The sequence below is a fragment of the Dicentrarchus labrax genome, unplaced genomic scaffold (genome assembly GCF_905237075.1).
Source record: "Dicentrarchus labrax unplaced genomic scaffold, dlabrax2021, whole genome shotgun sequence".
Classification (NCBI taxonomy): domain Eukaryota; kingdom Metazoa; phylum Chordata; class Actinopteri; family Moronidae; genus Dicentrarchus; species Dicentrarchus labrax.
The window spans coordinates 4,137,149-4,152,269 of NW_026136702.1; the positions used below are offsets into that span (position 1 = coordinate 4,137,149).

Genomic DNA, 15,121 nt, shown 5'->3' on the forward strand with positions numbered 1-15,121 from the left:
TATTCCAGAGTAATGATTACTTTATGTGAGGCTGCTAGACCAGCAGAGCGTAATTAAAGCTAAGGACAGATAATGATGAAAGGACCATGTGTTTATCATATTCATCCTTAAGTTGTACTTTCAGCTGAGGTAAAATAAGTGACCCCCTTTTCCTTTCATGTTTCAGGCTATTCCTAATTTGAAATCTACTCTGCATTCAGTAACTGATTACACCAACAAGTCTCGGTAATCGCTTCACAGTAATCCCATTACATATAATCCCAGACTCTTTAATCTCATTGACACACACGGTACATGAAGGAGTGCAAATTAGTCACAAGTGATTGGCATGAAATGCCTGATCATCTCACGGTCTTTGAAAGGATAGAAATAACTGTCACACACTTTGTCAGACGCCTTGCCCTTGACAGCCTCAATAGCTTTGTTATGGTTTTGATTCTGTTTGCAGTTTGGAAACAAAAAGCCACTGAGCTACACTAGTTTTACTATACTTTTCAGGACTTTTCCTTCACTTTAAAGGATTATCTTGAGGACATTCAATCCTTTTAATCATAGAAATGCAACTTGGAAGTTGCATTGAAATCCTAGTTGAAAAGTGAGTAGATGTCTGATAGACGGCCATGAGGCTCACAGCAGCCATCATTGTCCCCGTGCAACGCAGTGAATAGTAATTAAATATGCCACTTATGCTTCACTGATTCATTTCCTTCACAATTTTGAAGCTCAGCTGAATACATTTTTTTCTGTGCAGAAGGGCTGTATTGTATCCAGTATGGCCTCATTACGAGGGCAGAAGGGCTTGGTGTGGGGGAGGGCAGAGGCAGTGAGGGGGGAGAAGCACCCCACGAAGACATTGTGCTTAACATCACTAAACACCTCAAACACCACATTGTCCTTCCCAGCCCTCAATTAGTCAGGTTCTCTCTGCAAAGCACCGATTTCATACAGGGAGATTTATTTTTAGAGAAAATCCGGCCCTGTGCAGACAGGAAGCTCTCTGAAAATCTAATGAAGAACACAGCAGTCATGCAGAGTTGTTAGGCTCAGGGCAACATCGGTTAACAAAGCTTCTCTTCAGTGTGTGTTTCTGATGACTGCAAAAGGCTAGACCTTCCTGATTTTGTTGTTGTGGTTGTTGTAACTGTAGCCCGTTCTATCTGTGCTGGACAGTGTCCAGCCTAAGAGCCTCTTTGCCCTGCCCTCAGGCCCCTTCGGCTTGTGGATCTCCGTGCGGAGGAACGCCTCTTTGGTGGCTGTGACAGGGAGAATTAGGCAAGAGATGCGGGTTCACTTGCCCTGCGTAGGGGCTTATCTTGGGCTAAGCTGAGGGACTAATAGCAAAGCCAGCCTCCGCTCCAGCCGGTCTGAGGGCACAGGGAACCATCTGTCCACTCTGTGGATAACTGACAACAAAAGGGGCAAACATTGAACACGGACTACAAACTAAAAGGGTGTTCATTTAGGAGATACCAGAAATAAAGAAGAGGAGCGAGTATTTTGTATATAAGGTCAGTACTGTATTCTAATCATCCTTATTGCATTACAGGCCTCTCACTGAGCCACGACTGCAAGGGTCAGACTGTGACTACAGTAGTGGGGTTTGGGGTTTATAACCAGACAGAAAGTTGAAGTTTAACTTTAAATTCAGCCTCTTTTTTTCGGTTAAAGAGAGCTAAACAATGTGTGCCTTTGTTTTAATGCACTACTCCTGACTCTCATTCGACTGGGTTAATTTGTGCACTCGTCACTCTGCTGTGTTGTAAATGCATTTTGTTGCTCTTCAGAGATAGTTTGGGCGACAATGAATTATCACGAGGGAGGAATGCCATGCAGTATGGCCCCATGCTTATAGTCTGAGATGTGGTGGTTATAAATAGAAAGTTACTGTAGATAATCAGGAGGTGATTAGTGATGGGTTAGTAGAAATCTTATCATTATGATAAAAATAAATGATTTAACACATATTATTTCAAAATATAAGGAGCATTGTGTCTATTTAGGAGCTTTGTTCTCTAAACTGAAGCTCTATTGTTTGCAATAATCTAGTAAAATACAATAATCTTTTCATTACAATTGTCAAAATGATTAAATTTGCTATGTTTTAGGCTAAAATTTGCTATATATTTTCTATTGAAACCCTTCAAGTAATCCACTTAGACATTGTTCTCCATTTCCCTCAAGGATTAATGCCCTGTTGTTTTTTTTTTATTGTCTGAAGCACACGGCTGCCTGTCAGTGCTCTGGGAGCTGGGTTCCTTTAGATTATCTGTTTTATCGTGTATACACTGTGGGTGCTGTTGTGCACCAGTGTTTTGTTCGGAAGTCTTGAGTGGGCGCTGATGTACTGGAGGTGACAGAAATGGGTCAAAAGGGTCTTAGCATTAACTAAACAAATCCCGGCCTATAGGATTAGAGAGAGATGTTGCTGTTTATTTGATGTATTCACTGTAACTTCATAATGATACACAGAGGAGAGAATAGTTGTGTCTTGTTGGCTGTAAAACACCGTCCACTTATTCTTGATAGCATTTGGATTAAGTCCTTGAACTCAACACTGGAATGTGCCGGAACAATATCTTATTGTAAACTTGTCTCAGCTCCTGGATAACATGTTTTATTTGCTTGTTGTCATGGTGATATTGGCACATTTCATCCGATAACTTCTGACACTTGTGCTGTCATCAGTGTGAGCACTCAAACCCATACTCATCAATGGCGCCAGAGAGTTCTGTATTTATTGATTTGTGTGAGTATATAAGCAGCTGCCCGTCGGTTAGCCTAGCTTAGCATAAAGACTGGAGACAGGGGGAAACAGATAGCTTGGCTCTGTTGTTAGGTAACAAAATCCACCTACCAGACCTTGTAAAGCTCATTATTTAACAGATTATATCCCAGTTTTGATAAATCAGCAAAGTAAAATTGACATTTAGTTGATTTAGGGATGTTCCATGTCTTGGCTGAGAATAGTAACTTCCTGGAGTCTCTGCTGGTCAGAGCCACAAAACAGCTTTTGTACAGATTAAGCAAATTATTTATAACATATTAATTACTGAGCGTTAGAGGTGCTGGTATGCAGATTTTGTTAGTTTTGGACAGGCTAGATTTGAACTTTTAGCTTCATATTTACCATGCAGACATGAGAGTGGTTTCCATCTTCTCATCTGACTCTTGCAGAGAAAGCAAATAACCGTCGAACCACCAATATCTTATTGCTTGCAGATTGGTAAAACCTCAGAGTAGGATTGAATTGAACTCCGGATTAACTGGGAAGAACTCACTCACTGATAGCGTGCCGCCATGTTCCCTCCGCCTAAGTAAATCTACCATTTGCATTAAGCCAACAGGGTTTAGGTGAAGTTTCACACGTGAGTGCTTACTGGGGTCGGTCCAAAATCCAATCCTTACCTGTTTTCATTTATATTATTTTGCTATTTAGTTACAAATTCTTCATCTGAGGCAGTTCTCTGTGTGTAATGTCTCTTTGTCAGCCCAATAAATGGTGCTTTTACCATGATCTCATAACCAATGATCTCACAAACAAGGTGACCATGGTGCTTCATAGACTAAAACTCTTCTCTCTGTCTGTCGTGGTGCAATAAGCTGGCCTTCCTTCACTGCATCAAGACATTCTTTATTTGATCTGCAAATACAATGATTGGATTCGAGGCCACAACAAAGCCAACACTGTGCGGCGTCCGTGTGATATTAAGAGACAGTCACATGCACATCACTTGATCCTCCAAAGCACAAGTGGCTTCCTTTGTATCTTATCTTATCCGAGGGAGTCACACAACTTGTATTTAGCCGGAACTAAAGACACAGTCCCATGTGAAGATTGCACCTAGTGATAGGCTTATCTCCCCCCGCTCACAACTACACGATCAGAAGACAAACAACAAAGGTCCACAACTCTTCAGAGAGCGTCAGCGCTCTGATAATTTAAAGAAATAAGGGAATTTGGCTCCTTTTAGCAGCATAAAAATGTTTGTTCCAACTTTGGAGCTTTTTCCGATTACTTTACATTCCCCATAGTTGAGGTAATAATCCATAACATGTTTAAATAGAGCTTTGTTGTATCTCTGCTGCAGACGGAGTTAACAATGACGGTGCAGCTTGCAGCCAGCTGAAATGAAAGCTTTTACGTTTGCTGTGTCTGGTAGCTCGATCCTAGGAAAATCTGGTTGTGCACAGGAAATGATGCATTACACATTTCCTGCAGCTGCGGCAGTTTGAATGTAATAAATAGAAGAAGAATAGAGTAGTTAGCGTGAGCTGATAACCACAATGGCTTAGCAGACAGAGAAAAGGCTGAAAATGAAAAATTAAGCACAATCCTCTCCACACATTTTGACTTTGTAATAACAGTTGTTTAAGAAAATGAGGATCTTGTAGATAACCTGTTAATTTGAACAGATAAATCTACTGAGCCACCTGAAATACCAGAGCTCTTTTTATACACAGGAACTGTCTTAAACAATTGCTTTTCTTTTTGCAGTGTTTACCTTAAAGCCTGGAAAGCACAGCATGTCTGACAAGGAGGAAATGGCTTCAGATGGGAGTCTAAATGTTACACTGACGCTGAGGCTCCTGATGCATGGAAAGGTAACAGACATATTCGGATAGTTAAAATAATTTAGTGGCTTTTTGTAGCAATAGCCTAATGGTCTGGTAATAGTGTGTCATTGCTGTTAAAATGATTACATCCTCCTCTAAATGTGAAAAGCTCTTAGGAGACGATCTTGTGTGTTGCCACTTGCTCAAGCGTTGTTATCTTTTCATTCACAGGAAGTTGGCAGCATAATTGGGAAGGTAGATTGATTTTACAATCCTTCAGCATTTATTGATTCCTACTGCTTTTTTTCTGATTGTCTTGTCTTCTTCTCTTTGTGAAAATAATCAAACCCTCTGTTTTTTATTTTCCTACGTGATTGCAGAAAGGAGAAACAGTAAAGAAAATGAGGGAGGAGGTGAGTGTTCACTTTGACATCCGTAATATGAAAACAAGTTTAAATGATGTGTTCTGGCAGATCAATTACAAGAATTTGAGGCCGGAATAATTGTGGAATTGTGTTTCCAGAGTGGCGCACGTATCAACATATCAGAGGGATCATCTCCCGAGAGAATAGTTACCATCACAGGACCCACAGAGGGTATCTTCAGAGCTTTCTCCATGATCGCACAGAAGTTTGAGGAGGTGCAGCAAAACAAATACGCACCAAACTGCAATGCAACTTTTCACATATCGTCAATAAAATTCTGTTATTTTACACAAAAATGTAAGAAATTCTTTGTCTGAAGTCTGAAGGACACTGAATGCACCTTTTCTTCAAGTCTGGGAAAAAAAAGAGACTTGTCAAGTAAAGCCAGCGTTCTCACAGTCAGTGCTGAAAAACATATTTTTGAATTCTCCCTCAGGATATTACAGCGGCAATGACAAACAGCAACGTGACAAGCAAGCCACCTGTGACACTTCGCCTGGTTTTCCCGGGGAGCCAGTGTGGCTCACTGATTGGCAAAGGAGGCTCCAAGATCAAAGAGATCAGAGAGGTAAGAGTCGTTTCCTTTTTTATTCTCTATGAGGAAGTTGTTTTTTATTTTTTGCACCCAAATGGGGACAGAAAACATCCTCCCTGGTGCTCTGACACCTCAAGTATCAAACACTCCAGTCAAAGTTTTCTTGTTTTTTTCCCTGCTTTAAAATGTGTGTATTTTTCGGCTTCTTCTCTTGAAAATCCCACTGATTATGCCTGTAAAGATCGACAGAGGCTGAATACTCATTCTGAATGGACAATGTTTGTGTACGCCTCTTCAAATATTGGAGCACACATTGCTATTTGGCTTGCAGCTGCTCCCTGCATGTCAAAATGTGTTCGGGGTAATTTGCGGGTGCTTGAAACAGCATTTCAATTTGGGTGATGGTGTGTTCTTTTCAGCAATAAATAGCCTTTGTGTCTTCTGTTGTCTGGCGATGTTAAGACCACAGGCGCTCAGGTTCAGGTGGCAGGAGACATGCTGCCGGACTCTACGGAGAGGGCTGTCACAATCTCCGGCACTCCACAGGCCATCACTCAGTGTGTAAGACACATCTGCTCTGTCATGCTGGAGGTAAGCACCGTCAGACATCAGATGATCTTCACATTCAGCAACTCTATTTGGGCATCAAGTATGTCACATTTGTTTAGGATGTGGTAAAAGGTATTCAGTAGCACATTATTTTCAGTCTCTGTGGCATATTACCACTGCAGAGCGAAAGCCTTGTGTTCAGGTTGTAATGGTTGCTTAATCCTCAAGAGATGTGCAACAGTAATGGCACAAGTTGCTGTGGTGTTATATATATTATTACTTTTTCTGGTGATTTATATCTGTAGCTCCCAACCTTTTATGCCTGACACAGTCAAAGAAAAGTCTGGAAATTCCTCTGCACCAGACACCAGCCACATGCTGGTAAAAATATAAAGTGGCTGGTATAGATTTGCTTCACTTACCAGCCAATAAAACAATGCTAATCTATTGAGTGGCTGGTAAAGTTTGAACATTCACTAACTATTTGGCTGGTGGACAAAAAGGTAATTTTGCACCCTGATAGGCAGCTACTTTTTGTTAACCAAAGAAAGTTGAGTTAATTAGTGGAGCTCTCCACATGCCTCCTATAACAATAAGGCACTCCTCCCCTTTTATAACTGTAGTTATAATAAAGTTATAGTATAACTTTTTAGATTCTTATTAATATAAGCTTGAAAATAGAAGAAGAATGACAATAGGTTTAAGTGTATCACCCACTTCATCTTTTTATATTGTACAAACCTCAAACCAGTTCCCTGGTTTCAAGGTTTATTCACAGTTGTATCACAGGTTTCTTTGGTCCAAGGATTCATGTAACTTTCTCAACCGATGAATGGGATATAAAAAGATTCAGCGAGTGATATAAAAAGGGATATAAAATGCATCAGCGCTAGTAAGAGTTCTTTTCTCAGCTGCAGCAGCATATAAATTGTTCTCCCTTTTTGGTTTGCATGACTGTGTCTCCAGTCTCCACCAAAAGGAGCGACTATTCCCTACCGTCCCAAGGCCATACCTGCTGGAGCCCATGCAGTATTAGCGCCACAGCACTCTGCACAGGTAAGTAGCCAAATGGGAGTTATTTAGCTGTGATTGTAGCCACTTTGAAAAAACATAACAATTGAATAGGCTCCTTATTTTGTGGGATCTCAGAGTCACACTGATCATTAAGCCTATCTTTTCACCACTAGAGGGACACATCTGTGTAATTATACAGCAATAAGCTCCTCATATTGTAATGCTGTAAGCAGTAAGATGGGGTAATGATCATATTAGAAAGTATTTAGCTGAGCTGTAATGTGTCAGAGATATGAATAGAGGACATTTACATGAATAATTCCCCTGCAGTGTGAAACCTGAAAGATGTCGTGACCAAAGCTCATGTTTTCCATGAGCTGGCTAGTCGCTGTCCTGAATTTGGCACAGTCTGTTCTGACCTATCAGACATCTGTTTATGTTATTGGATTTCTGGCCATGGTCAAAGAGGGGGAAAAACAGCAGATGACATTTAGATGAAATTCCATCAAATCTATACACATTAGAGTTATGGAAAAGAGGAAAGGAATGGATTTTTTTTTTTAGAATTGCACTCACTGCACTCACTTTACGCTTTGTGCACTGTGACAAATTCAGTTTTCAGTTTCACATGTTAGAGCATGTCTGCAACTGTCAGTCACTCTCAACCACGTCTCTCCTCTTATTCCTTTCAGGCCTTTGCAATTCCAGGGCAGTATGCTTTTGCACACCAAGATGTAAGTATGCTCATTTGATTGACTGACATCTGCCCTAATGACCTACTCCTGCCCACTCCTTCCAAGCCACCACTACGCCCTCTGTGTGCCCTACTCTGCAAAGATGAAATTTCTATAACCCTGATCTGTTGACATAACTAACACTAACAAATAGTAGCAGCATGCATTGATTGAAATGAAAGTGAAGATCTTAAGAGTTAATGATCAGTTATAGCTTTGTAGCCAGAGATGTGACTGTGTTTTCAGATGAATTGCCATGAGAAGCCAGCATGCTTTCTGAAGGAAATGAATCTTTTCACACTGACACCATCTGTGATGTTTGTGAACTTCAGATTGGCTCTGTATTGTAGCTGTCAGCTCCTCTGAAATAATCCAGTTTGATTGGTTAGCTCTAACTTCCTTCCTACCCTGCAGTTGACCAAGCTTCACCAGTTGGCTATGCAGCATATCCCCCTCCCTTCCCTTGGGCAGAGCAACCCTACCTTCCCTGGTACGTACCCACGGCTCCCCGGGGAAGTCCATCTATCCCTCTGTCTTCACTCCTCTTCGAATCACACCATCAAAACACCCCTGTCACTTCAGAGAGGATCAAGGATGTCTTCATTCTCTCAGAGTTTACAGACTCTCTCACAGGTTTTTTTTGTAGAAGGTGGCTTTACAGAGATGTACATGTAACAGTTGTTACATGTACATCTCTGCATTTGTGCAAGAACATAAGATGAAAACAAAAGAACAGAGAATAGAAGAGTAAAGTTATTAAGATTAAGCCACCAAACTAGTTCATTATCAACAATCTTCAAAGTTAGTCTCTGAAATATTCATATACCAAAAGAGTATGAAACAGATTGAAGCAGACAGAATGAAATACAAAAGAAAAACAGCAGAGTTCTCTGAGGGAAATGTGAAAAATGACAGATATTTACAGTTTAGTAAATATTTAACCATTTCTCACCATTTCAGCTCCATTTGCCCAATTTCCTAAATCCTAATCTCTCGACCCCATCCTCCACCTCTGCAACATTTCTCCTCCAAATCTAACATTGTCTTGGCCAAACCATCCCTGACCTCAACCACCCCACGTACTCATATACTCTGCCAAAACTAACTGAGGTCAAAACATTACAACACATTTACTATATAGCCAGGACTGATGTGATAGCTCATTTAAATGAAAGTGTAGCCTAATTATGTGCATAAAATGTGTGCTGAATATGTTTAAACTAAAAAATGTGTCTATCTAGAAAGATTTTCTTGCCATATGCCATTTTCATGTCCTAATTCAGCTGTGTACCAGTGATAAACTAGACAAAGTAGGGCAACTTGTCATGCCATGAAAGTGGAAGCCATTAGTGCCATACTGTTGTTAGCATTCCTTGTCCTACTTTGCAGGATTGGATGCATCTGCCCCCACAAGTTCACAAGAGCTGGCAATACCTAATGATGTAAGTGTCACATTGTTTGTGTTCTTCCAGCATCGTTTTAATCCTCCTGTTACTTCATTAACACTTTCCAGGAGGACAGCTATAATGAGGAAATTTTGGACAAATGCATTTTTACCTTCTTAGCTGCAGAAAGTAATTTATTCTTGGCTAACATCAATTATTGCATAAATACACCAAATTCATCAGTGTATGGTTGTATTGTATTAGCTTGTTGAAGCTTATATTTCAAAACAAGAAAGAAAATCGGTGGACTATAAATTCATATGGCTTTTTTAGCAGTTCATTGCATATTCATAAATAATCATAAATAATCTGAGAATTAATCAATCATATGTGTTTTATATTTCTATAGAATTACACATAGTACAACCAAACCTCTGCCACTGATTCAGGGGTCCAATAGTTCAACATTTCAGGAAATATGCAGTAAAGTAAAATAAGATACTTCTCTCATGTCTGGAAACAGGGAAACTAAATATGGTTATTTAATCAGTACAAAGAACGAAGCATAAAACTGACAGGTTGTTGTTTTGCAGAGGATTGTGTGTCGGTCTATTTCTATGGTGGGAGCATTGACCTCCTGGAGTCTTGCTGGCACTGTGAGATTGCCAAGCAACAAGCTGAGACTCAAATAGTCGTTTGTACACTTTATTTTTTGCACATATTAAACAAGGAAGATAGAACTAAATGTTAATAAGTGAGATTTAGAGGTAGCCAGGCTAGCTGTTTCCCCTTGTTTCCAGTCTTTGTGCTAAGCTAAGCTAACCAGCTGCTCGTTGTAACTCCTATTTATTGTACAGACATGAGAGTGATACTGATAAATGTATCTTCCAAGATGTCCAACTATTAAAATTAAAGAGTAGCGGAGCCTGTGCTCTACTGACAACATGTGCGATATCGTCAACTAACATTTCATGAGATCTTACAATTACAGCGTGGTGTATGAAAAGCATCGAAACATGAGCTGATTAGCTATTTACATGTTTCCACTTTCTCCCCTTCTAGTTTATTGGCTGCATAATTGGAAGACAAGGCAGCAAGATCAATGAGATTCGCCAGGTCTCTGGAGCTCACATCAAAATTGCCAGCGCCACTGATGGCTCAGCTATGCGCCAAGTCACGATCACTGGTTCGCCGGCCAGCATCAGCGTGGCCCAGTACCTCATCAACGCCAGGTAAGACATTATACAGGGCGACCACGTCCAGCAGGGCTTCACATCGCAGCCTGGCGATAAGACAGCCAAACACCATGCTATTGTATGAGGGCAGAGTTATTGTACTCAGGGTGAGGCTGGATTTGTTCCATCTCACTGCTCCGTTCTCTTGACTGCATTAAAATCCTTATTGTCTCTGCTTTTTAACACATTCCTACTTTGATTCTTATGTTTTCTCCTCTCTCTCACCTCCCTTCTCCTTTTCTCACCCATTCTCCCCCCTTTTCATTTCTCACCGTCTCCTCTTAACCCATCACCATCTCAACTCCCCCTTTTCCAAACGTCACGACCTGCAGCTTAGAGATGGCTAAATACACCATGCAGGCCGCTTCCTCTGCGACCCCAGTTGACCTCAACATGAGCTTCTCTCAGTCCGCTCCCACTGCCTCCAACGCTGCTACCTCTATGGCCGTCCTGGCGGCCACCTCCCAAGCCCCCACCACCATTAACGTCCACTCTCCATCCACTTTATCAAACATCCAAAACCCACACTACGCCATCCCCATTTCCAGCCTGCTTGGCATGAAAAGTCTTCCCCTCCTGGCTGTCCACCCAGCAGCCGCTTCCAGCCTAGCACAGGGTTTATCCCCTTACACCACAAAAATGCCAAACTCCGGCATCAAAAAATCTGAACGGCAGAAGTTTGCTCCTTATTGATGTCTGCTTTTCAAGTCTAGTCAGTGTAGCTGACTGGTAAGACATTATTAAATGATGAGAAATTATTAAAAAAAGAAATTCGGGCATATGGGTGGAAAAATAGCTTACACCAGTGTGTGTAAGTTTTGCCAGTGTAGCACTTGTTATCCATAAATCAGGAGACTATTAGAAACAGACTGAAAGGATGGCGGTATCAAAACATGCCCTCATTAATTACAACAGGCAGCAGAGGTGCATATCAACTCAGTATTATCTTAAGGACATGCATAACAATTAATGTGGGTAACTCAGGCTTGTATTAGTATCCTAGAAAATATATTTTTCCGACGGATTCATGTTACAGAGCTTTATATTAAGGAGGAGAGGTATTTTCCATGATGCAAATATTGAATTAGTTTTCTATCTGTGTAACTAGTTTACAGTTTTTGTTAGATAATGCAAACTGGTATCATAAAACGTGGTGCTTTGTTGGCAGCAGGCTGTTATAATGTTTGTCTTGTACAATAGAAGTCAGTGTGTTAAGTATTTTTTAACAAGGATTGCTCCACTCTACTATAGGCTCTCATCAGTGCTAACAGGCTTGGGTGTCCTGTAGTTGCATTGCACTGTAGCAGTTCTGATGGGATTATCCTAAAGCCACATTGGATCCTAGTGGATTTCACTCTACACAGTAATCCTGTAAGGCGGGAATGGCCTAACTAACTCATTTATTGTTTCTGTATGGTAGCTTGTTTCTTGTTCATTCTACAACCTAAATAAATGCTCCAACTTTCAGCGTCTGCAATGGACGCTGAGCAATTATTGTAATAAATGTTTTATTCATGTGTTTCTGGTGTGGGTCTGCCCCCAAACAATGCAGATTTGTAATATTTGTTGATGAAATGACTTTGAAATAAATGGGACTTTTTATGAATACGGATTGGTTGTTTTGTTATAATTCTGCTGGTGTAGGAAATATTTTACATTTTTGTTGATTACTCTGACCCCTAAATAAAAACGTCTACTCTGAGGATTTATGCATTGTTTACTCTTAAGTGGCTTTGAGCTTTAATTGTATATAAATAAGGAATAACACTATTTCCACTCAACTGGAATTATAGTTAATAACTCAGAGAGCATTGAAGCTATTTTGTTTAAAACATCATGTCTCAGAGAAAAATCTCCTTGGTGCCAATTTTGCGTCAACAAAACATTTGTTAGACTTTGTTTACACATAATGGATGAGGAATTTGAACACCTGTAGTGATATAATGTGATATTTGTCTAATTTTCACATTTGATTGACGCAAATCCTTGACATACAGTCTAGGTGAACTTACACATAAGGTTATATTTCTTGTTTTTCTCTCATCTGTCAGCAGAAAAACAAAGACCAGATACAAAAGTCTGACTCACAAACAGATATTTTTCTCCAAAGACAATGCGCCTCCGCAGCCTGCACATGTAAAACATTAAACAGCAGTGATGCTGAAATATAGAAAACAATAGAGAGCAGAAACGGCCATTAGCTGTTTGCAACACACAGACGATTAGAGATGTTGGCAGGTATACAAAGACAACTCTGCACTAGCTAGTTCATGGTATTGTGGATGTAGTTTGTGTATGGCAGAGGGCACAAAGCTACTGCCCAAACAAACTTTTCCAGCTGCACTCTCCTGAAAAACAGGTACAAACTCGGCCTAACCCTCACAGTAAATATTCAACACATGTTGTGGCAAAATTCTCACGGGTCCCCGAAAAAGAACAACTTAACCTCCAGTTGTCCGCTCAAGCATACTGCTAATGGGCTGGTAGGGTACAGCGTAGTCGGTCGTTGTTGCTCTGTGTCCCTCTTTACCCTTAGCCCTGAATCTGACTCCCACCTCACCACCCCGCCACCCCCTTTTTTTTTCAGTATAAAAACCAGGAGGTGGGCACTTCTGTTCTGCTTGATCCGTGGAGTATGAGTAGCGAGCCATGTGGGCCATTTCCACAGCAGGGCTTGAAAATGCTGAAGTGGAGATAATCAATAGTTAATGGGGGCAGAAATGTAATGACAGTGAAGGATGACATTTGAACCTCGGGGAAGGTGTAGCAGCAGAGAACAGTGCTGCATGTATGCTGATGTGTGCCCAGGGCAGTTATGGGTTCACAGCCAGCTTCTAATGCTATATTAATGATTTCCTTTTTCAACCTGACACAGGCAGGAGTGAGGGGCCCATTTTTGGGGCTTGCTGCCATCATGCAGTTTTGAAAAAAAGCAATTTGGAAGTAAATAAGTAAATAAATAATCTTAGGAGCATAACCACTTGAAAGTTTGTGGCAAATTGGTAGGCACGGCTGTCACTCAATCCCTGATGAAAAATCACTGCAATGCTCTAAAAATATTCCTCTAGGGACAGAAAACCATGCATGTGGTGCTTAATTGTATATTTTACTTTGTCTACTCCATCAGTAGTTTTCCACTGTTTCTATAAACCACTCTTTTCTATTATTATAAAGCATAATACTTTATATATACAGTAAATAATGAATGTTTTAACCTGTTGTGATACTTATATAATATTCCTCAGATTTATTTATGTGGCAGTCGGTAGTGATTCTTATGGTTAACTTGCTGTGGTTTATGGTTTTATAAATCTACAATATTACAACAATACTACAATTATCTTCTTAAATTATGTTTTTGTGATATAGTAAATAACTCTGGAGACCATCTATTGCATTTCTATAATATTCTTATAGTATCCATGAGCTTAGATAACAGTGAAGTTCATCAGTTATGCTGATTTTTTAATGTGAATTTGGGGTTTTTAGTCGTTACCAGTGCTAGAAGAAGTAAAAGCAGCAATACTGCAATGTCAAATATATCCAACTCCAACACAAGTAAACATCCTGCATTCAAAATCTAACTTAGGCTTCCTACAAGGGGTTTTAACTGGTTATGAAACAGCCTAAATGTAATACTGATGCCTGTATATGACCTACATAAACAAACAAGAGCATCAGTGAGAAGACTGTTTCTATATAGTTATTTTTAAAGCCTGTCACCAGGTTGGAATCCCTATATAAGCAAATTCTAGTATTTTTTAAATGCAACTATTTGGCCTATATGTCAGCAAAATAACAAATAGATAAAAGACAACATTTAGTCCTTAATTTTGGTGAATAAAAAATAACTGAACGGTTAAAGGACCAGTTTGTAGGATTTACTGGCATCCAGCGGTCAAGTTGCAGATTGCAACCAACTGAGCACTGCTCGCGTCTGTATTTGACGACCTGGGAACGAGAATGGGCTTGCAAAACTCCCTACAGCCAGTGTTTGGTCTGTCCGTCCTGGGCTACCGTAGAAACATGGTGGTTCAACATGGTGGACTCTGTGGAAGGCGACCCGCAGCGTAAGGTAACGAAAACACATTGATTCTTATATTCAGGTGATTGTACACTAATGAAAACATACCTATGAATATTATATTAAATTTCTGCTGAATGTGACAAACTGGACCTTTAAGTGAAGAAATAAAACGGGAACAATCCAAATAATAATAAAGAAATGAGATTTATTTTTCAGCTGGTGGATTATATGTGGGGGTGTTAAATGCTGAAGGGGGCCTCAGTGTCTCATAAAATCCTGGCTGTGGCCCTGTATGATTCCTTGATGTACAACACTCAGGTATTACACTGTGTCTACATTTTAATTCCCTCCTTGTGTAAAATGTGCTTTAGTCTTTTTTCTCATTCGACAACAAATTACCCGGTGACCAAACCGTGTCAGGGAAACGACTTCCTAATTCGAGATAATTAAGTAAAGTCGTTAATCACAGCAGTGTGTGAACCTCATGAACCGACCTGTGAACGTCCACCGGGCTCACTAATTGACTGGCTGTTGTTCCTCATGTCTAAAAAACTGCTCCATCTAGTGGCGGCTCGGCTGAACGTGACGTCTGAACGCCACTCTCCCCCCTCCATCCTCCCTCCCTCCAACCTCCCTCCTTTTCATGTATTAAATTATTTATTT

At 40.3% G+C, this 15,121-nt stretch overlaps 1 protein-coding gene across 2 annotated transcripts; it reads left to right on the top strand.

The window, feature by feature from the left end:
• The first annotated feature begins 903 nt into the window (after positions 1-903).
• Positions 904-12,043, top strand: zgc:110045 (uncharacterized protein LOC664755 homolog). Of its 2 annotated transcripts, none has more exons than XM_051378116.1 (13): positions 904-1,508; positions 4,496-4,602; positions 4,786-4,809; positions 4,935-4,967; positions 5,078-5,194; positions 5,416-5,547; positions 5,977-6,105; positions 7,030-7,119; positions 7,770-7,811; positions 8,226-8,301; positions 9,201-9,253; positions 10,259-10,428; positions 10,764-12,043. In XM_051378116.1, exons 2-13 carry the CDS (start codon positions 4,525-4,527, stop codon positions 11,122-11,124), a joined length of 1,305 nt encoding a protein of 434 aa, XP_051234076.1. In that variant the 5' UTR covers positions 904-1,508; positions 4,496-4,524; the 3' UTR covers positions 11,125-12,043. The 2 variants fall into 2 exon arrangements, with proteins under 2 accessions (XP_051234076.1, XP_051234086.1); XM_051378126.1 differs by having other exon boundaries at positions 11,683-12,043.
• The last annotated feature ends 3,078 nt before the right edge of the window (positions 12,044-15,121 follow it).

What these genes read in the sequence shown, in the direction of transcription:
- zgc:110045 (XM_051378116.1), top strand. Translation starts at nt 4,525, where the DNA reads ATGTCTGACAAGGAGGAAATGGCTTCAGATGGGAGTCTAAATGTTACA. An exon ending in GGCTCCTGATGCATGGAAAG is followed by an intron (nt 4,603 to 4,785) that starts GTAACAGACATA and finishes TTTCATTCACAG; the next exon opens with GAAGTTGGCAGCATAATTGG. An exon ending in TCTGCTCTGTCATGCTGGAG is followed by an intron (nt 6,106 to 7,029) that starts GTAAGCACCGTC and finishes CTGTGTCTCCAG; the next exon opens with TCTCCACCAAAAGGAGCGAC.